This window comes from Sorex araneus, chromosome 2 (genome assembly GCF_027595985.1).
Source record: "Sorex araneus isolate mSorAra2 chromosome 2, mSorAra2.pri, whole genome shotgun sequence".
In the NCBI taxonomy this organism is placed as follows: Eukaryota; Metazoa; Chordata; class Mammalia; order Eulipotyphla; family Soricidae; genus Sorex; species Sorex araneus.
The window spans coordinates 275,101,358-275,125,098 of NC_073303.1; the positions used below are offsets into that span (position 1 = coordinate 275,101,358).

Genomic DNA, 23,741 nt, shown 5'->3' on the forward strand with positions numbered 1-23,741 from the left:
AAATTAAGTAAAAAATACATGTAAAATACATAATTATATATAAAATAGACCCCAGAGAAGTTGGGGTGTACATAATAAGGAGACTAACTTCCAGCCGGGGCAATAATGGAAGTGTCATCTATTCCCGAGTCTAAAGCAAGTGCAAGAGAAAGTAGCACGGGGGCTACCTGGGCATCGCAACAAGGGAGAGTGGTGGAAGCCAGGGATGCTCTTAGTTTAATGATAAGGAGGAGAGATGGGTGGTTCAGAACGTTACGGGTTTAAACTAGATTTCCAGATGTTAGAATACTAATGTTAAAAAAAAAGACATCGGGGCCAAAGATGTGAAAGGAATTTAAAGTGCCCAAAACAGTAACAATAAGTCTCTCAATGAGAGACGTTACTGGTGCCCGCTCAAATAAATCGATGAGCAACGGGATGACAGTGACAGTGACAGTAAAGGGTCAGTACTGGCCATTTCAAGATCAGCATTTGGCCTTCGTCCCACAGGCCCTACGCTCTCCGTGGGGTCTGTTCCGAGAAGGGCCTCCCGTCCTGGAAAGCCTCTCCAGATGCCTCCTGCCAGGTAGGAACAGTTTCCTGTGACCCTACTATGCCCTCCTGCCTGCCTCTGTCATCCAACCCACATAATATGGACACTGGTTGAGTGAATTAATGACTCACCAAAAGCTGAGTGGACTGGATGTGAGAATGTAAGTCAAGCGTATGAAATCGACTTAATGAAAGAATGGCAGAAGAGAGTTTACTTTGTGTAGGGAGTTTATGAAAAATAAAATAAGGCGTTATTAGGATTCAAAGAATATGAAATAGGATTCTTTCCAGTAGATTTTGGTCAAAGAAAGATGCTTACTGTACAACAAGCTGCTGGCACACGGTTCCATTCTCTGTTATCAGTTCATTCAGTTTTAATTCAAGGTGAACTTTACCCTATAATGACAAAAAATTACAGTCATCTATTTTTGACAAAATATTAAAGATATGTATTTTCACAAGTAATAAAATAGTACCCATGACAGTTATCTACCAAATACTGGTGATCCTTAGCACATAGCTCTGTCCACATGAACACTATCTACACTTGTTAAATGTAATACTTAGCTACCTGTTAAATAACCAACAATATAAAACACAATTTCTGAAGAAGCAAATACATCAAACACGTATTCAAAGTAAGAATTTTATGATTAAATCGACAATACTATGTATCTCAATTGTCCTGGATCCAAGAAAAAAAATACCACACTAATATTTTGGGAAATTCTGAAGGCGAATCAATTATAAAACATTAGAATGATTATCCCAGAAAAGATAAAGCACTATCATTAAGATACATAAATCATACAATTATAAAATAGTTAAAGTTTAACTGTTAAAGCTAGCAAGTCTCAGTTGCTAACCCTTTAATCAGAAACTAACCGTGGACTATCAGCTGCGTGGGAGCCACTGAGGAGTGGCAAGGGATCTGCAGACACAGAAGGCAAAGGTGTCACCTACCAGACCCCCCTGCCCCCGTCTGCCTGGGGACAAGAAGCTAACGATGGCAACACATAGTCAAGAGGACTAGTGAAAAAAAGGTGGGATACTGGAAATACAGGTTCACTCGCTCTCTCCCCCTCTCCCTCTCTCTCCCCCCCTCTGTCTCTCTCCCCCTCTCTCTCCCTCTCTCTCTCACACACACACATTTCTGGGCCACACCCAGCGGTGCTCAGGTATCACTCCTCAATCCAGTGCTCAGGGATCACTTCTGGTGGCACTTGGGAGACCATATGTGACACCAGAGACGGAACCTAGGCCCATCATATGCGAGGCAAGTGTCATACACAAGTGTACCATCTCTTCTGTCCCAAGGGTTTGGGGAGCACACCCACAGGTGCAGAGCGGACACGGGGTGCTGGGGAGCGAGCGAGGCCTCCCGCGTGGAAGAATGCGCCCGGCCCGGTGACTCTCTCCAGCCCAGGAAGGCTTTCTTAAACAGCCATTAATAAAGGAATTTTTTAACTTTAGGATAGTGAATTTAAAGCAGATTATCAATTTATCTAGCAACAAACATTTAGGAACTACGGAACTCAGAGCTTGACGCGGCTAACCTGCCGCTCGTGACGAGGAATTCTGAACTGGCTGTGAGCAGCTGTGAGCTGGCCGAGAAGCAGTGGGTGCTATGCCGCCCCCGCCCAGCTGACAAGACACATTTCCACCGTGCCAAATGCAGATTTCAGGGGTGTGAGGTGTAGGGGCTGATGACATAAGTGATTGCATCAGAGGCAGGAATGTTCATCATCCAGTCATGCCGCTCTCTGGAACGCCTCTTGTGGACAGTCACAGACTCTATTTTGAATCTGCCGAAGTGACAGAGGGAATCTGAGACCACAGTGAATCTGAGGAACAGAAGGCATGAGCTCAGATGAAGATGGACAGTAAAATGAGCAAGCATGACTGGACTCAACACAAAAGGCTGTCTGAGAAAGCAAAAACCTCAAAGACAGACAAGACACCACTGGCAGTAAAAACAGTCGGGACGTGGAATTGGAACTAACTCAGCAAAACTTACATGAAAAATCTAGACAAATATTTATGAAGTCACATATAAGGGGCAGGCGAGCGCAGAGGGCTGAGTATACACCCTAATGCAGGAGGCCTGGGTGCAGTCAGGCTGGGAGTGACCCCCGAGACAGCGGTGTCAGGAGCTCCTGCTAGCACTAGGTATGGCCCCTCCGCTCTCACATGTCATTTCTACAATGACCTTTGGCTAGTCCTGCATTTAATACTTTACAACCCCTGCTCATTAAGAGTCACCAAGGTCAGTAATACTTGGAAATGATCATTTTGGACAAGAACTGAGTGTTGAAAGTAGGTAAGTAGGTAAAGGGATATAGCTGATAATCTTTCTTTGTATTGCAAACCATACGGCGAGAGGGAGAAGGAGAGGGAGGGAGAGGGAGAGAAGAGACAGGGAGAGAGGGAGAGAGAGACAGAGAGAAAGTACCTGCCATACAGGCGGGCATGGAGGTGAGGTGCAGAGGGCGGGAGGGAAATTGGACCACTGGTGGTAGGAAATGTACACCGGTGAAGGGATGGTTGTTGGGACATTATACGACTGAAGCCCAATTATGGACAACTTTTGTAAATCACCGTGATTCAATAAATTTTTTTTTAAAAGAGCGTCACCAAGGTATGTCACAGAGCAATCTGTGTTACAATAACCAGAATTCCAATTCACGTCTGCTGTTGCCAGTACACATGTCGCTTGACGTAACAAGAGCACTGAGCCAACTGCTCCAAGTGTTGCCATCTCACAACCTCTTTTATTTTTCAGGTGCTGGGGATTGAACCCAGAGCCTAACACTCCATGCTTAACGCAGTTTTACTATTTCAGTATGTATGACAGAATTGTAGACTAGCAGCAATTCTAAAGTCTCTCATAAGATGTCTAGGATCTACTCTTCATTCTCTAACAATCACAAATTTTAGAACAGGGGAAAAAAGTATTCCAATTTTATTCAAAACAAAAAATCACAGTAGTGTATCAAGTCATGCCTAGAAATAAGAAGGTATTTAATGGCCTACTACCAGGATCACTACCACTGAGTCAGAGACGGCCAAATACGTTTATTACACCCACTGACTGTTAAATAGAACATTCTTTTGGTATTAGCCAACAATAACATAATTGTGTATTAACCTGGTTGAAAAAAGTGGGGACAGAACAGGTATACACAAGATTTAGATTATCAGGGTAGAACACTAAGATGAAAAAGCACTGAGTAAAATTAGGGAAATGATTTTTAAACTGTAGGATACTATCTCATATACATTAATATGAAAATATGATAATACTTAACCAAAGAAACAAGTTACAAAATGTGGTGCATGTTATTTTGTAAAAATACACACACACATACAAAATACACACATTTAAACGTGTGTGTGTGTGTGTGTGTGTGCGTGCGCGCGCGCGCGTTTAGAAGCCAAAACACTACAGGAACACTAAAGGAACCATTAACTGATAGATTTCAGAGATTTTTCTATTTGCTCATCTAAGGGCTTTTTGTTTCTACCAGCTAAGTGTACTTCTTTTTAGTATAAGAAAATGAACAAATGGTTAAGTATTTAATGGTGCTTTCTAGAGTTAGAAACTAACTGGTGAATATTTTAGAAAAAAATTAATTCACACGAAATATTCTGTATGTGTATGTGTAATGTGTGTGTGTATTTTTACAAAATCACGTGCACCACATTTTGTAACTTGTTTCTTTGGTTAAGTATTATCATATTTTCATGTTAATGTATATGAGATAGTATAATGATCATTCCTATATATATTTGGATAGTTGTAAAAACAAGATTTGGGCTGGAAGAGGGTAATGAGTCCAGAAAACATCTCCTTGGGGCCAGGGACAAATAGTTCAGTATATGCGTACATGCTCTGCATATATGAGAGCCCTGACACACACACACACACACACACACACACACACACACACAGAGGGAAATAAAATAACTTTTTCCAGTCTCCACGAGGCAAGGGCTAGGTGGCTAGGACAGCAAATCATATATGCTCAGTGAGACGAAGACGGAAGTTGCTAGTGGGGCACCCCAGAGGCCTGCTGGAAGGGGCTCCCTAACTCTGCAGTGGCTTCACCAAAGCTCTCAGTACAGCAGCTAGTGTACCCCGCTGGCCCGGGTTCAATTTCTGGCATCCCATACAGTCTCCTCAAGACCGCCAGGACTGATTCCTGAGTGCAAAACTGGAGTAACCCCTGAGCACTGCCAGATGTGACCCTAAACAAAAATACTTAACAAAAAAAGCTCCCAGTGTCCTTGTGATGCTGGGCTGAGCCAAACTGGAGTCCCTGGCTCGCCAAGGCAGAGCAGCACTGGCCCCTACCGGGCTTTCTGATGGCATGTCAGAGGATCTGTGTGGAGGACGAGGGTTCAGAGGCCAGTCCTTCCAGCAGAGGCTGAAACCTAGCCTGAGATCCGTCAGCGTCTGTCGAGGTGATTTGCCTCTAAGTGAATCTCCGGAGGAAAAGTATCCAGAAACTCAAATTATCTCTAAGGTATTTGATTATTGGACAACGACATTCTGTGAACAAGTATGAAGTATGCTGCAGATACAAATAAACATATAAATACATTGGCCGCAGCAGACTTCCAGGAGATGCAGCTGTCGGCGCAAACTGACAGGTTGAAGCAGCTGTCTAGACTGAAGTCATCGGTCCCTTTGGAAAAGCATCTCGGAGTCTACCTACATTCCTGAAGTGACCTAACAGAAAGTGCCTGTCCCCGTCCCACCTACGTCTGCTCCCCTGGATTGTCCCAGTGCCCTCTGACCCCCCGGGGGTGGGGGCAATGCTGCCCACCTTGGCAGAGACTGGTCTAGGGATCAAGGATGCGTTTCTGCAGTGTGCTGCTGGGTTCACCTCCTGGAGCAACAAAACTGCCAACTACCATTTTTTTTCCACATAAAAAATTAAAACCCCAGCAAAGAGCTAGAAACTATATAATGACATTTTAAAACGAGAAGTAAAAAGCTGAAAGGACGATATATTTAACAGCAAGTTAGTCACAGCTAAAATGAGGGTGGGTGAAACGGGAGACAGATTGGTCAGGAGAAAAGTGACAGATGAGATGTGGGAAAATGGGTGCCTGAGACGGGCCCCGGAAGAGACAGAACACAGAACACCCAAGGAGGCTCGATGGAAAGGAAACGAAACACAGGCAGAGGAAAACTGCTGAAAACAGGAGAGGAACAGGAGAACCTAAAGGCAACGAGACAGAAAGAGACATTATCTACACTGAGGACTAAGAGAATTCTGACAAGAAACCATAACTGCTGCTATACATGTGATGTGGCTCGGTCCACAAGTGCTTTCCTGTTATCCAATCTCCTCTAGGAGATTTAATGATTTAACGACAGTTTTTGTATAGCTTACAAAATGCCGAAGACTAGATGCCTGGCACTGTTTTCTACACTTTTCAGTGAGAAACTAAAGGATCAGGAGGCACCATCCTACTCTGAGAGCTATGTTCCATATACATCTAACTAGCATTTAGTATGCCAGGGTTCTATGTGAAATCACATCACATCCAGAAACATATTATCTGAGTGTTTTCAAAGACAATCTTTTATATGTTAACTGCATTTTTGCCACTTTAAGATTTCACACAGAAAAATCTGTGGTAATTAGTTTTACAGTCTGCATATTCTTGATACCATGTAGAGGCGTGCAAGTGCTAGTTTGGCAAGGACAGGAATCACAATGTATGCTGGTACAGAACCCCTGACCTGCAAGAAAAAGGGGACAAACGGGGAGTCGGGTAAAAGGGGCTATGTGAATGCTGATGGGCAGATGGGCTTCTAGGGGAGATTAAGTCTGGTGCCTTAGACCACCTGGCCATCCTGCCACCCTCAAAGTGGACTTTTAGCAGACCACCGAATGCAGAGTCAATTTATACTGATTTATAATGGTATACCCTGATATCACTGTATCACTGTCATCCCGTTGTTCATCAATTTACTCAAGCGGGTGCCAGTAACGTCTCCATTTGTCCCAGCCCTGAGATTTTAGTAGCCTCTCCTTACTCGTCTTTCCAAACGGGTGGAGGCTGATATACCCATTACACCCTGATATAACGTAAATAATTTTTAACAAGGCTGGAGAAATAGATAGTGGGTAGGGCACTTGCCTTGCATGCAGTTGGCCTGGGTTCAATCCCCAGCATCAAATATGGTTCCCTGAGCACCACCAGGAATGATTCCTGAGTGCAGAGCCAGGTGTAACCCTTAAGCATTTTTGGGTGTGACCCAAGAAAAACAAAACAGAAATAAACTTTAACTTTTTTTATTGGGTTGTGGGCCTCACTAATGATGCTCAGAAGTTACTCCTGGCTCTGCGCTCAGGGGTCGAGCCTCAGAGGGTTGGCGGACCACCCGTCATGCCAGGAATCAGACTGGAGTCATGACATGCAGGGCAGGCGCCTCACCCCGTGCTATCTCTCCAGTCCTAAAAGAAATTTTTTTTTTTTTTTTTTTTTTGCTTTTTGGGTCACACCAGTGATGCACAGGGGTTACTCCTGGCACTGCACACTCCTAGCTGTGCTGGGGCGGCCACATGGGATGCTGGGGATTGAACCTGGGTCGGCCGCGTGCAAGACAAATGCCCTACTATCGCTCCAGCCCCCCTAAAATAAATGTTTAAAAAAATTTCGAGGACACTTAAAAACTGTTTTTAATTTTCCAGTTTATGTTGTACTGTTGAATACAGATGATGTGGCTTAAGCAATTCTGAAGTTGGAATTTATTAATAGATTTTTAAAATAAATTTATTTATTCGTATGTGTGCGTTAAGATACCTTGAAAATGTGTAGTGCATGCTTGAAAGAAATGAAATTTTGGTTCTATAGGTAACAGAATTATAATACAATAACATCTTAATTTTCTTTGGCCTTATATATTTATATATTCACTTCACACACACACACACACACATATATATATATTTTGCTTTTTGGGTCAGACCCGGCGTTGCACAGGGGTTACTCCTGGCTCATGCACTCAGGAATTACTCCTGGCGCTGCTCGGGGGACCATATGGGATGCTGGAAATCGAACCAGGGTCGGCCGCGTACAAGGCAAACGCCCTACTCGCTATGCTATCACTCCAGCCCCCACTTCACATATTTTTAAAAAATAATAGTTCCTCACAAAATTAGTAAACGAAAATAAATATTTCATTAGTTTTCATCACAATACATTAAATTTCTTCAACCATCCCACATAAAATAACACAGCTTGTCTCAACTGGAAAAATTTTCCTTAGTATATAAAGGAAAAAAAATCCCAATTTCTGAATTTCTGGCAAAGTGTGTTTATACATACTAATGACCTGCAAACAATTTCAGACAACTTCTAGAAGTACTTATGATTATGTAGAATGGCTCACTCCTTTGTTATTTCATGTTTACAAACTATTATTATCTAGAATGGTTCACTCTTCGTTACTTCATATTTATAAATCTATAAAGTCAAAATAATTAACTTGCAACAATGAATTTTGCCTTCACATTTTATCTTACTTAGGCATACATTTAGAAACTGTACAGCAGGTAGGATGCTGCTTTGCATGTGGGACCCATAGGGCCCCCCAAGCATCTCTGGGATTAGTTCCTGAGTGCTGAGCCAAGAGTAACCCCTGAGCATTGCCGGGTGTGGCAAACCCCCTCCCCAAAGAAATAAAAATTCAAACTGTGTATGTATTACTAGCTATAATCACTGAATTTCTTTCTTAATGTTTGTCTGAGTATGTAGGTCAGAGGCCATATTATTTTAAAAAATCAGTAACTTCTGGCACAATCCAGAAATTCAAGATCAGCTTGTTGGTAAAGACTTATTAGTTAAGTAATTAATAGCAAAAGGGCATGATTGACAGTGCGTCTGGCTTAACTGCTTGTGTAAGTTGTGTAAGACAGACACTCTTAATTAAATGAGAGCATCATCTTCTCCAGAGGAAAGATCTGGTTTAACTGGGCTTGTGCTAAGGCACGCTTTTTAGCATAGCACCTAGGAAATAAGGGAAAACGCATCAATGAGTTCTAAGTTCCAGGAGCGAATAGCAGGAATCCAGATCCCTGAAGTCAGACTCCAAGAATGTGGAGGAAGAACCCCAAGTGAAGCAGGGCCGGGCGCAGAGAGCAGGAAGAGCGAGGGGCTGGCCCGGGTTCAGGGCTGCGGAGAGGCCACCGAGGAGGCCCCCTGTCCTGGAGAGCAATGGCCGGAACCCCACGGTGTTCTCTCCCACAGGACCACTGGGCGCTGGCTCGATTCAGGGCGAAAAACAGATCCCCCCCAAGTCTGGAGAAAAGTGGACTCATGGATGTGAGTAGTGACACTGTGAGCCTGAAAACTGAAACTAGTTGAACTATTACAGCAATAAAAAAGCATCTGGGAAATAATTCAAGGTAAAGCAATTCTTCGCAACTGTTTTGGTGTGAAATTCATCTCACTACTACTAGAATTTTTCCTGTGAGGGAAGAATGTTTCTGCACATTACTTCCCTAAATGACAGAACCTCGGAGAACGTGATAGACTGAGGTTTTCATTTCACAGATGGAGAGCTGCAGACAATAGGTTAGCGACTCTTTTGGGTGCAAATGCCAGTAAGTGGCAGAGCTACCAATCGCTTCTATCATCCAAACATCTCTGTGCAGGAACAGAGCTCCGAGATGAACCACATGACTGACTTCGCCTGGGTCATGTCAAATCAGACTGCAGGAGATAGCTGACCCAGGCCTGGCCAAAGTCTCTCTACACCGTGGCAGCAAATGAGTCAGACCTTAAGCGAGTGAGCGGCTAGATGATCAGGAAGACTCAAAGGCTGATGTGGCCATTTTTCCAGCTGTCAACAGAAGATTAGAGCAGGTTTACAGAAATGCAGAAGTCAGAGACACGGTCTCATTAGACATACAAGAAGAATAACAGGATCTCATTAGCAGATGAGATTTTTTTTTCTTTACCTTTCATCTTGCCAAGTGAAATTATAATGAGAGGAAAAGAGAGAAAGCGTGAACTATTCACTTGGCAACTTGAAGAGGAAAGAAAATACCAACTTAAATAGTGAACATTTCCATTCAACGTGAGGACAGAGAAATGGACCAGTGGGTCTCATTTCCCATGTTTCTTACGGTCCACTGCAGTGCCGAGTGACCCAGGCTGGGCCATGTGCCTTCACCCCCAGACCATCTCTCTGACACCCTCAATGTCTATAAGGGAAGATGTTCATTCACCTGACTCCAAATGGAAAACAACTATTTAGAAAGCTGTCAACCTAATACAAACAAGCCACCCAATATTTTAGTGTAGTTCATGAGAAATTAAAATCCTCCTCCAAATAATCTTAACTACATGAAGAACATGTATCGTTTTGCTCTGGGGGTTTCTGTTGTTGCTGCTTTTCTGGTCCATACCTGGTAGTGCACAAAGTGCTCAGAGGCATTCCTGGCAGTGCTCAGGGGGCCATGTGGAGGTGGGGCCTGACCCTGGGGCTCCCACGTGGGAAACAAGACTCCAGCCCTCCAAGGCCTGTCCGGGGGCCCTGCGATCTATTTCTCAGCTCCCGCATCTGCCTGACGACCTTCCAGCTCGCAGTGGCCATACCCGGGGATTCCCTCCCACACCGCAGTGCCCCTCCACTTGCCACGCTGATCTGAGAAGGCTCTTGTTCCGCCCACTCAGAGGGTCCCTAAGTGATCCTCCTAACTAGTAAGCTCCGGAGCCTTCCCATGACCCAAAATAGAAAAGTGCAAGGCGGTGAAGCACCGGGCTGGGTTTGGGAGCCAGGCTAGATCGCCACAGAATCACGACCCCCTCAATCAGTAGGAATTCTCTGACTCGGGAGATAGCATTCAACCCCGGTGAATTGATTTTCCTTATTTCTAAATGGAGGAAACACTCCTTACTTCATCTGAGTCCACTATCTGAGGACTAAATGAGGTAAGTACATTAAGAACTTAGTGCTATGTTTGACATATACTATCATAATTGCTAATTATTATTAGATTGAGTTCTTGCAAAAAAATCTCACTACTTTTATTTCCCCATCAATTACACTTAGTTTTCAATTTTTTGTAAATCCTATAAAATGTATTTAAGTGAAAAAAATTTATTAACAAAGCAGGATTTGTCTGAATTTGAAGGTCGCTTTCAAACGTCTCTATTATAGAATTGATTCAATACTCCTAGATCAGTTTGGGGTGCAAATAACAATATTCCCAATGGTACCAATATTGATCTGAATATTGTTAAATTTATTTTCTCTCCCACCCTTTAAAACACACATTCTAAAATTTGATTTAAATTGTAAGTAGAACTTTCTAATTAAGTACCATTTAGACAAAAAAGGTTAATACTTATGGTTATGAAAATAAGTCCTAGTAAATATCAAGTCCTAGAACATAATAAAAAACACGAATACTCTCCCACCGCTGCCGAGATGTGACCCCGGGGGCCGCACGCGCGTGCGGCTCCTCCGCAGCTGCACGAGCGTGAATCCAGACCCAGCTTAGCCAACTTCAACATGGGCAGCTCCTTGCATATTGTCTCCAGCCAGAGAACTAGGCCGCGACCCCATGCCCGCCCAGGAGGGGAAAGGTATTTCTCTCTCCCACCTGTCCCTTCCCGGGGATGAAGGGTATGTGGACCGCCATATTATGACGACCACAGATGGGGTTTACAAGCTTGCAATGATCGAATATCTGGAAGAAATCTCCCTGGACTTAGTTGTTAAAGTACAGAATTACAAAACCGCGCAGCCGCTACTGCGGCCGTGCGACTTCATTTCTCTTCACAACAGGTCTGACTCTAGTGGGGTGCTCCTAATAATAATGGTGAGGTTTGTGTTGAAATATTGAATGTAACCAAAGTAAAAGAAAGTAAAGTGAAATTTATCAGTTACAAGGCGGGGGGGGTGCGGGGGGGTGGGATGGGAGGTGTACTGTGGGTTTTTGTTTTTTTTTTTTGTCTTCGGTGGTGGGATATGGGCACTGGTGAAGGGATGGTTGTTTCAGCATTGTATGACTAAGACGTAAGCCTGAAAGCATTGTAATTTTCCACATGGTGATTCAATAAAATAAATTAAAAAAAACACGAATACTAACTTCAAGACTTATATAAAGAGCACTGTTATAAAAATTTCTACCATTTGAGAGCAGGGTCTTCACTCTCTTTAGCAAATTTATGTTGGTCATAAGAAAAAGAACTGGTTTTAATAAACTACATCTTCTTTTAAAAAGTGTCAAATTTCATTTTAGACCGAAGTATCAATGTGTCTGTTCTTATCCTGCCCTTTTTGTGAAAATTATTAAGAAGAATTCAACTTTCGTATCTATCGGCTAGAAAAGATGTATTAGAAATAGTAGCTATATTCTGAATGTTAGGCTGCCTGATCAACTGGCAGTAAAAAGTACTCACCTCTTAAAGGGCTCTCCCTAATTCCTACAACCATGAGTCAAATATGCAACTTTTTGCTGTTGTTCTGCTTTTGGAGTCATATCCAGAAACGCTCGGGGCCTAATCCTGGCTCTGTGTTTAGAATTAAATTATTTCTGATAGTGCTTTTGGGGGACCATATGGAATACCAGGGACCAAAACCGGGTCAGCTGCATGCAAGGCAACTGCTCTACCTGCTGTGCTACCTCTCCGGGCCCCGAATATGACAACTGTCATTCCCAATGAGGAGAAGCAAAATTCAAGGTCAGTGAAAATAACATGAAAATGTAGGTCCATGCTTAGGGGCTAATTTCTCTGACTTATAGTTTAAAACCTTTTGCCCCCTTCGTCACATCACCCTCAGGGAGTCCTTACCATACTGTATAGCGGGGCTCTGAGGAGTAGTTATCATCACGTGGAAAGAAAATAGTAGTAGAACAGAGAGAAAAGGATACAACAGGGAAAATTTTCAATTATATTTTATACTTAAAAATGGGTTTTAGTATATACTTAATTTTTAAAAGAGCTGATGGAAAAACATGCTTGGGAGTTTATGGGGAAATGGATAGAGTACTTTTTGCAATTACCTGCGGGTATGTGTACGACATTTTTTTTCTTGTCTTAAACTTCTGTTTGAGTCACAGTAACAAATTATAACTCTTTTAGAGGGGAAGAATTCTGTTTGCAATTGTGCTCTGGGGAAATGATTCACAATCCTTACAGTATTTTATAAATAACAGGGCTACCCCCCAAAAACTGCCTTCTAGGTCTTTATGTAACAATTTCTGAAAAGCAATTCAGAATTTTTCAGAAAAAAAGTTTAGCTACAAAAAGTTTAGCTACAGGGCACAATCTACATGCTTACAATGTCATGTAAGAATCTGTCACATGTACAATTTGTCAGACCTGCTATTTTGACAACAGAAAAGATCTTATTAAAAAATGAGACCGGGGGCTGGAGCAATAGCACAGCGGGTAGGGCGTTTGCCTTGCATGAGGCTGACCCGGGTTCGATCCCCAGCATCCCATATGGTCTCCTGAGCACCGCCAGGAGTAATTTCTGAGTGCAGAGCCAGGAGTAACCCCTGTGCATCACCAGGTGTGACCCAAAAAGCAAAAATAAATAAATAAATAAATAAATGAGACCATTTCAAATAAAAAAGAAAGTCTAAGAGCAGATAAGGGGATTATGGCCATGGTTGGGATGATCAGATACATTTCCAAATTTGATTAATTACAGAAATATCCGTCTCCTCACTGAAATAGATATAATCGCAGATTTCTAAAGGAGTTTTCTCAAAGTTCAAGTTCATAAAACATAGGTTTTTGCTTTTAAAACCTTTAAAATATAAAGATGTCTTTCCTTTATAACCTTTCCCTGCCATGATTCAAACAAAAGAAGACAAGACTAGGAAAAAAGGTTACTTCTACCAGAGCCGCCCTCAATGAATACAGGCACAAGACACGCCATTTCTAAATTCATATGGCAAAGAGCATCCCCTTCCAGAGACATTACCCAAAGCCTGGGATATTTAATGCCACAATTAATTTGGTTTGGGAACCACAACCATCGAGAGCTCAGGGCTTACTCCTAGTTCTGTGCTCAAGGATCACTCCTGGCCATCCACAGGGGACCCTGTGTGGTACCAGGGATTATATCGGGGACAGCTGCATGCAAGGCAAGTGCTTTACTCCCTGTACTACCTCTCCAAGTGCCAAAATTAAGCTCGAGCTATCTGGATTAGTACAGTTTGTTTTACACCCATTACTTTTTCCTTTCTCTTTGGTTCTGGGGCCGAACGTAGCTGTATTCAGGGTTTACTCCTGACTCTGTGCTCAGGGCTCAGTTGTCAGAGGCTCAGGAGACCACACTGGACGCTGGGGCTCGAGCCTGGGCTGGCTTCGAATGTGGTGGAGACCACATGGCTCCACTGCCACTCCAGCTCCATGTTTGCCCCATTGTTTGTACGTGACAGTCACTGACACGACTTAAACCTTCGTATTTACCTGCACCTCTGAATTGGAGTCAACAGGTTGTAGTGAAAACCACGTTTCCTTGCCACTGTGATTACATAAGTCTTCTTTTTTGATGGCCACTTTTCCTATAAGAAATATGTAAGAAAACATATTTAGACAGAAATTCTTAGCACTGTTATATGTAACAGATTGTATATCTTGAAATGATTTTTTTTATCCACTGATATTTAAAAATCCATTTTGGTAATGCAATTTTCTATAATTTAAAGAATGGAAGAGTCTCCAGTCCCTGGCCCCATTGCAGACCAGTCCTGAGGGTTTTCTGAGTCAAGGTTTTGAAAAGACTTGAGTTGTATTTACACGCAACTGCATTTTTAATTTTTTAATTTTTATTTATTTATTTTTTTGCTTTTTGGGTCACACCTGGCGATGCACAGGGGTTACTCCTGGCTCTGCACTCAGGAACCATCCCTGGCCGTGCTCAGGGGACCATATGGGATGCTGGGATTTGAACCCGGGTCGGCCAAGTGCAAGGCAAACGCCCTACCCGCTGTGCTATCTCTCCAGCCCCTGCATTTTTTAGTACTCAGACAGATACACCTTTTCATCCAGACTGCTTAAAAAGCAATGAACAATGTTAGCATAAACTAATCCTCCTAATTCTTTAATACCATGAATAAATTAAACATTCTGTCTGAGCAAATCTATCTACATTTAATGAGCTTAGGGGTTCCAATTAAGAAAGAAAAATAAACCACCATTTATCATTAATAAATGATAAAAAAAAAAAGACCCTGAAAATCTGGGAGATTGAAACAATAATTTGATTTAAATCTGCTCTTTATCAAGACCCTGTAAACAACATTTCATTATACTGCTTCAACAAATACAGGGGGAGGGGGAAGTAAAAGGAAAAAGAAATCAAGGCAGTTCCCTAAAGTTTCTACCTCTCTGTGACACAGTACAGTGAACAAAGCGGTATGAGAGGAAGAACAAAAATGTTCCGATTATAATGAAGCACTTGCCATGTCGGTTCAAACCATTTCCTTCCTCATTCAAGTTTTAAGAAGTAGATGCAATTTTGCATGTAAGTAACAACTGGAGATTCTACATAAAAGTTACAACCAAGAACTTAAACAATGCCTGAAATAATTTGTTTTCTTTTGTCAAATAAGAATTTTCATAAGGTACCTTAATGATATTTCAAGCCCTTTCACTAATGACCTATCCTGGTCTTACAGCAGAATAATTGAAAACTTCAAGGAAACTGTGAGGAGAGGCTGGAGTGGTGGGACAAAGGCAGTGCAGCACCTCAGCCCCTGGATAATCCCTGTGTGCAGAACCAGGGGAAGGCCCGAGGGCTGCCTGGTGTGGCTCAAAAGCCAAAAGGAAAGAAAAACAGTAAAGAAAAAATTCTCTCAGGATATTATCTGTATTTTGTGTACCAAGTAGAAAGATGGACAAACACAAAAATGGACAAAAAAAAAAAGTTTTATCCTGGTATATGTGACAGATGTACAACTGGGAGTATAGTAAGTATGATGGTACTGGACATTTTAATTGTGAATTTTATATAATGTGTATTATACAACAATAAAAATTTCTTTAAAACTCTGCCAGGGGGCCGATAGCACAGCAGGTAAGGCGTTTGCCTTGCACGAGGCAGACCCAAGTTCGATTCCCAGCATCCCATATGGTCCCCCGAGCACCGCCAGGAGTAAGTAATTCCTGAGTGTAGAGCCAGGAAGAACTCCTGAACATGGCTGGGTGTGACCCCCCCCCCAAAAAAAAAACCCCTCTGCCAGGAGAAGATCGGCAAATGTAATGCAAGTAGAGGCTTAAGTAGCACCTGTGTAGTAGCCATGACCTCAGGAAGCCCAAGGAAGGCTCAGGTGACAGTGCCCACCCTCAGACACATGCATCAGACGGGTCAACTGCCTCTTACGCTGCCACCCAGCAGTAACCTAGGGAGCACCAGTAGAACAACTTGACGGAGCTGGTCCAGACTGACAATCTTCAGGATCCCGAGCACGTGTATAGTTTATAAATGAGAACATGAAATATGGGATGAAATGTATATGTAGCAATAGATAGCCAAAACAGCCCCTATGCAAACAAATGCCTAAATTTTAAACAGTGGGTTTTTCTAAAAGCTAAATGTCAGCAGCAGTTATCATCTTGCAGTATTTTATGGTACCATGTCTCTGAAGGGAGAGGGACATATTAAGGTCACACGGAGGCTAGGGACAGTCCTAACAGGAATTCTTGCCTCCAGTTTCCTGAGAAATTCTCAAACCATTTGGAACCAAAGGGAATGAAACAGAAGTTGTTGGAGTCAACCAAGATATACACAGGTCAGCTGTTTGCCTACATTCATCCCCCTGAAAACTAAAACAGCTAGAAATACACATTAGGAGGCAAAATACAACTGCTGTATAGTATTATTAAGATCCTTATAGGAAATGAAAATATTACTTACAGTTTGGAAGTGGAAAGAAAAATTCCTTTTTTTTTCTTTTTGGGTCACACCTGACTATGCACGGGGTTACTCCTGGCTTTGCACTCGGGAATTACTCCTGGCGGTACTCGGGGGACCATACGGAATGCTAGGAATTGAACCTGGGTCGGCCTCATGCAAGGCAAATGTCCTACCCACTGTGCTATGACTCCAACCCCTGAAAAGATATTCTTATGGAAAAAATGTTTCTCTTTAAGGGAGATGCATAATCCCTAGAATATACCATGCAGAAGAGAGCTTTCAGCCTAACTTTACAACTTTTATCTGTTTGCAGCCTGGTTCTTGGGTCTTTTTTTTTTTTTTGCTTTTTTTGCATTTTGGGTCACACCCAGCGATGCTCAGGGGTTACTCCTGGCTCTGCACTCAGGAATCACTCCTGGTGGTTCTTGGAGGGGAACCCTATGGGATGCTGGGAATTGAACCCAGGTCGGCCGAGTGCAAGGCAAACACGCCCTACCCGCTGTGCTACTGCTCCGGCGGGTCTTAAGTTTTTATATTTTTATATATTTTAATTCATATTATTGAGTACTTACACCTTTTTTATCTCTGGACTCTTAAAAGACTTTAATCTGAAAAACTGTGTCCAAATTGTTAAGTATTACTTCTGGGAAGTGGAATTTGAGTGGCCAAAATCGCTAAAATTTTCTGTTATTCTATAATTTAAGATGTTTCACAAAAACAGCATATTAGTAATATCTTATAGAAGGACTTAATGGCCCCTGGGTGAAATACAACAATTTTGACACACTCTCCTCTAAAGAAAGTTTTTTGGAGCATTTTCAGCAGTTTATTTTTAACAAACAATATAAAATAAATTATTTCGGTTCTGCGTTGGGGCAGGGGTTGGGGCTAAGGATGGAAACATCCCGAATATGGTGGTGGAAAAGTGTTACGGTGGTGGGACTGGTGTGCGACTATTAATCAAAGATTGTGAACTACTTTATATATTTTTTTAATTTTAAAAATTTGAAAAACCAAACATTAGGCTTGTTGTTCAAGCCCATGTTCTTCCGTGAACATGCCTGCCTGTCTCTCCGTTTCTTTGCTTGCTAATTTCCTCTCTGGAGAAGCCCGTGTTCTCTCTCAAACATGTACTTCTTCCTTTCCCTTCACATCTTTCGAAATAAGTTTTAATAAAAATTACGTTGCTGGGGCTGGAGTGATAGCACAGTGGGTAGGGCATTTGCCTTGCATGCGGCCGACCCGGGTTCAAATCCCAGCATCCCATATGGTCCCCTGAGCACCGCCAGGGGTAATTCCTGAGTGCATGAGCCAGGAATGACCCCTGTGCATTGCCGGGTGTGACCCAAAAAGAAAAAAAAAATTACGTTGCTTCACAAAAAAAAAATTAAAAAATTACAAGTGTCTGTTATTGCAGAAGAACCTTCAGTGCCACTGAGACAGCAGTGTCGAGAATGAATACGCATCATGAACTGCAGCGAGAAACATTTCATCATTCCCCATAAGGTAGCTGCAGTTTGCTGGAAAAGCTTTTCATTGGATGCAAGAAGTTTCCTTCTAGTCTCTTTGTTGACAGGATGTTGTTTGTTTGGTTAGATTTGATTCTAGGACCACACTCAGTGGTACTCAGGTATCATTCCTGCACAGCTTGGGGGGTCCTATGGGATGCCGGAGATCAAATCCGGGTGGGCCTTATGCAAGGTAAACATCCTACCTGCCATACTACTGCTCCAGCCACTGACGGTATTTTTTTTTAAAAAAAAAAACAACAAAAATGAGGGCCGGAGTGATAGCACAGCGGGTAGGGCGTTTGCCCTGCACGCGGATGACCCGGGTTCAATCCCCGGCATCCCATATGGTCCTCCAAGCACTGCCAGGAGTAATTCCTGAGTGCAAAGCCAGGAGTAACCCCTGAGCATCACTGGGTGTGACCCAAAAAGAAAAAAAAAAAAAACCCAAAAATGAGTGTTGAGGAGTGTGTGGCCGTAAATGTAAATGCGCAACATCTCAAACTCCAATCATTGATAGACCAGGAGTAGCACACCACACTGGATGGGATGCAGAGTAGAAGGCAACCAATCTCGATTAACAAGATACAAACACACAAGGCTTAACCTGTAACAGCATGTTAGTAATCTCTTATACAAGGGCTTAAAGGCTCCTTGGTGAGACATAACAATCTTCACATGCTTTCTTCTCTAACATATTTCAATAATTTTTAGTGAATTATTTATAACAACAATATAAAATAAATTATTCACGGCCTGCTTTAAGGGCAGGCTTGAGAGGTTGGGAAAATTGGAAATAACGGTGGTGGGAAGATGCAATGGTGGTGGGACAGAATACTGAATCTAACAAATCACCATAAGCAACTTTATCAAAAATCAAAATTTAAAAAAATTTAAATAATGTTGAATTTTTCAAATGATTTTTCTGAGTTTCCTGATATTTTTATGGTCTATTACTATGAGAAAATGAGCTAGTTTTCACCATAGGACAAATTCCATCTGCATAGGATGTGTTATCCTTATTAAATTACATATTGTTTGGTTCATTTTGCTAAAATTTAGGGAATTTTTACTTCTAGGTTGATGAGGAGGTTGATCTGAATTTTGTAATGTCTTTGTCTGGTTTTGCTATCAGTAATGCTGGCCTCCTAGAATGAGTTGGGACATAGTTCCTTCTTTTCAATTTTCTCTAAAATTTTTTCTAAATGTTTATGGAAATTGAAGTCAATTCTTCCTTAAATGTTAGGCGGAATACATCATTAAAATCAACTGAAGGGGCTGGAGCGATAGCACAGCAGGTAGGGTGTTTGCCTTGCACACGGCCGACCCGGGTTCAATTCCCAGCATCCCATATCGTCTCCCAAGCACCCCCAGGAGTAATTTCCTCAGTGCATGAGCCAGGAGTAACCCCTGTGCAACACCAGGTGTGACCCAAAAAGAAAAAAAAAGTCAACTGAAACTGGAAAAAGATTTCAGTTAAGTGAAAATCTCAAGGCCTCTTTCCAAATTTAATGCACACATATGTAATATGTTTAATAACAATTCCTATGTGTAAAAAATATTCCCACTAAACTTAAAAAACTTTTAATATGAATCAACTAAGAAGAAAAGTTCTCACACCAAGTTACAAAATTAATTTTTTTTTCTTTTGCTTTTTGGGTCACACCTGGCGATGCACAAGGGTCACTCCTGGCTCTGCACTCAGGAATTACCCCTGGCGGTGCTCAGGGGACCATATGGGATGCTGGGAATCGAATCCAGGTCAGCTGCATGCAAGGCAAATGCCCTACCCGCTGTGCTATTGCTCCAGCCCCCCAGAATTAATTTTTATATAAAATACTTCACTTAAAAATTTTAACCTCGGTGGGGCTGGAGCAATAGCACAGCGGGTAGGGCGTTTGCCTTGCACGCGGCGGCCGACCCGGGTTCGATTCCCAGCATCCCATATGGTCCCCTGAGCACCGCCAGGAGTGATTCCTGAGTGCAGAGCCAGGAGTAACCCCTGTGCGTGGCCGGGTGTGACCCAAAAAGAAAAAAAAAAATTTTAACCTCGGACACACAAAAAGTCAACTTTTAGAAACCATAAGTACTATGTGAAGACATCAATATTAGGTGTAAAAAACAATCAAAATTATAAACCATTTTCTTAAAAAGAAGTTGGGTCCCCGGGACAGCTCCATGGAGAGTTTGCCTTGAAGACAAGAGACCATACGTGCCATCACTGTGTGTGACCCCAGGCAAACACCACGATCAAGCGTGTCTGGGCAAGCCCTGCAACTAAAAGCATATGACCCCGGGGGAACACAACAACTGTGTACGCCCTACAACCAAACATGTGTGACCCCCAGTCAATGCAACTACAATAAAGGGAAAGGAGAGACAACAGACATAACCATCAATGAAGGTGACAATCTCAAGACCCACTGAATCCCCAACAGCCTCTACCAGCCCTTACTCTACTGGACGTCTCCAGCTGTGAACAGCTTCAAGGTTTACCCTCTGCCCTGTTAATCTCTCCTGTCTCCAAAGCTTCCCGATTCGCCACCTCAGTCTTCACTGAAGCCTCACTTTCTCCACAACCTTTCTTACCTGTTCCCAGGCAGTTTCCTCTTCCTAATACTAAAGATTCCTGGTTTTTTTGGGGGGGAGGTTTGGGGGGCAACAGGAGACGGGCTGGGGGAGGTTGGGCCACACAAGTGGTGCTCAGGAGTTACTCCCGACTCAAGATGCCCTTATTCTTGGGGGTCACTCCCAAAGGCGCTCCGAGGGCCCTGCGGGGCCAGGGATGGAGCCTGGGCCTCCCATACGCATGCGCGGCCCAATGAGCATCTCCCGGCCACTGCACTAAAGACTCTAAACCCCACACCCCCAGCTCTACTTTCCTCTAATCTTCAGATCCGTGTTTCCAACAGTCAACCAAGGTGTCTGCCCAGATAAACTGTTTCCCAGGTTTGAAAGCCACACAAACAAAAGCATTGTTAACTTTGTCCCTTCCCATTGCTGTCTTTTTTTCCCCCCTGTCGCTGTCTTTGTTCCTAGTTAACTCCAATTTGAAGTTACAACCAAAGTATACACCCTCGTCTACATTTCCTGCCAATACCCTACTCATCTCCTTTGCTTAGACTCCTTATTGGGCCCTGTCTCTAATCTCCCTCTAACCTAAGCCATAAACTATAGATTACATATTCCAAGTATAGGTATATGTGCTTTGAAAAATACGTGTCATATAATTATATGGCTACATATAATTATATATATATTTAAATATGTAATCTATCAACATTGAGTTTGTAGTTTGGAAGGTATTGCAGACCACAGGAAGTTGTTAACCTACCAAAACATGTACGTCTATATAATTATACGCAATTTTTTAAAGATCTGTAGTTTACACTCAATACTATGCTCCATAAGCTAAAATCCAGATTCTTTGGTAGAGATCATGAAAAACTAGTCTCATCATCAAAAACTAAGCCCCAGGGCTAGAGAGACCGGACAGAGGGTAAGGCACTTGTCTTGCACACAGCTGACCCTGGTTCAATCCCTGTAATGGCACATAGACCCGAAACACTCTCAGAAGTCTCTGGGCCCGGCTAAGCCTTGAGCACAGGCAAGTGTGACAGAAAAACAAAGCAAAACAAAACCCGCAAAAGCCTGGGGCCCAATTTATATTCCCATCTTTAGGGGCATCGGGCCAGTCCGGGAGGGAAAGAACGAAACACCGAAACACGGCTGGGCATCACCTTGGAGGGAGGACAGACTGTCCGGACGCTTCCTATCTCAGGCAGCATTGGTGACAGTGCAGGCACTGAGTGCCACCCTAGGGAAATGGGACCATCACACGTCCAGGGAAAAGTCTGTCGTCCGGACAAAAGAAGAAGCGGCCCCGACTCCTCCCGGCAAAGCTGCACTCGGCCTCTCTCTCGCTGAAGAGCGCGGGCCGCGCCATCACCTTTCTCCCCGCCTCTCAGCCTCCGGTGCTCTCACACTGCAGGCTGCAGTCAAAGGCTGGGCCCTTCCCGACTCCACTAACTCTTCAGTCGCAGAGACAAGAGCCCGGAACGTGGGGCGTTCTTGCCACCCCCTCCCCGGGCCAGTCCCTGTTAACTGCACCTGAAACCAAACGGAACTGTTCTCCTTTCAGTGCTCCCAGTACTCGGTGCAAACCTCCAGCACAGACTGTAGGTCACGTTAATAACGAGAGTACCAGAGTACCTCTCTGGGAGCAACCTGAATCTGCTAATATTAGCATTCTGTCCCTGGCTGGCTCCAAAGAAGTGTTTAAAAATGTTTTAGTGGAACTGAGAATGGAACTTCCGAGGTGAGCTATAATTAAGGGTTAGAAAGACTAAAGAGGCTGCAAACACGTAAAGAAGGTAGAACACACCGACTACGAAAATACTGTCTTTAAGCTCATTCCCTCAGCTCCGACAAAGCAGAATAAGCCAGCAGAGGTAGGCGAGGACTGAAAACTAAGAAACTTGTCCCTTAGGAAAGGAAAATTGTAAAGTCCATAACTGACAAAAGTTAGTACACTTAACAGTGATGCATACGGAAAGATAACCCCAGGGCCGGGATGATAGTACGGTGGGTAAGGCTCTTCTTGTGTGTGGCCAATCCAGGTTCAATCCCCAGTAACCCATGTATTACCCCAAACTTGCCAGGAATGAGTCCTGAATGCAGCGTCAGGAGAAAGCCATAAGCATCACTGGGTGTGGCCCCCAAACAAAACAAATATATAAAACTCTACCTAAAAGTGGGCAAAAGAATGAATAACTAATTTCAGAAGAAAAATGATAACCAAGAAATATCTGAAAATCCCCCAAATTCACTGACAGAAAACTACAAATTAAAATAAAAACTACTTTTTACCAATCAAACTCTAATTTTTTTTTTCAACAACAACATTTAAGAATGATCAGGAAGGGCTAGGAATGTAGCTCAGGGGACTGGATCCCCAACTACCCCAAACATCTACACATAAAGAGAAGGCTGTAGGCAGGAAAGATTATCCTCATTCTTCATCTAATGAAATATAAATTGAGTAATATGGTGGTGCTAAGGGGAGTCAGTGTAAAAATATACGTAGAAGACCACAGTATATACTGAAGAACATTCATACTATTTGATTCATTTTTTAATTCTAAGAATTCATCCTAAGAAAAAGATAAATGGATCAAAATGGACTAGCTCCCTACAGAGATGTCTCTGGACACCAATCATTAATAATTGTAGAATCCCAGGAGCGCGCAGCCACTTTTGTGGCCACACAACCTCTCATGATATTCATAACAAACAATAGAAAACAAAGTATCTAGCATCTGCCTGTGGCAGTCAGGCTTGAATGATGGTGGAAAAACTCGAAATAATGGTGGGAAGATGTAATGGTGGTGGGATTGGTGCTGAAATATTGAATGCAATCAATGTGAACAACCTTATGAAAATAAAATTTAAGACTTAGAGAAAAAGATAAGTGAAAAAATTTTATAGCACTGTAATACCAAATATCTACAAAAATAAATGTTCAACGAAGAACTGGTTAAAACAATACATTTATACAAAGATTACTATAAGATAAATATTTTTGAAAACTATCTGATGATACAGAGAAAGGATCACTGGATGACACTAAGTGAAAAAGGTAAAAACTGAGTAGCAACAAGTACAATGTAATGCTATCAATGCATGGGAAGAATAATTGTAGCTGTTCTCCGGAAATCACTACTGGTTATGAAGAACATGTAACAATCTTATAATTAAGAAAACCCATAGTGTTTCACAGGATTATTTGGCTTACT

At 42.6% G+C, this 23,741-nt stretch overlaps 1 protein-coding gene across 4 annotated transcripts in view; it reads right to left on the minus strand.

The window, feature by feature from the left end:
* RASA2 (RAS p21 protein activator 2) overlaps positions 1 to 23,741 on the minus strand; it is a 104,355-nt gene that overhangs the window by 52,226 nt on the left and 28,388 nt on the right. For all 4 annotated transcript variants that reach the window (XM_055126103.1, XM_055126101.1, XM_055126102.1 and 1 more), the window contains exons 4-5: positions 13,990 to 14,084; positions 851 to 927 (exon numbers count right to left, since the gene is read on the minus strand). In XM_055126103.1, the coding sequence (XP_054982078.1) occupies positions 851 to 927; positions 13,990 to 14,084 (172 nt within the window). The remainder of the gene's footprint in view (positions 1 to 850; positions 928 to 13,989; positions 14,085 to 23,741) is intronic.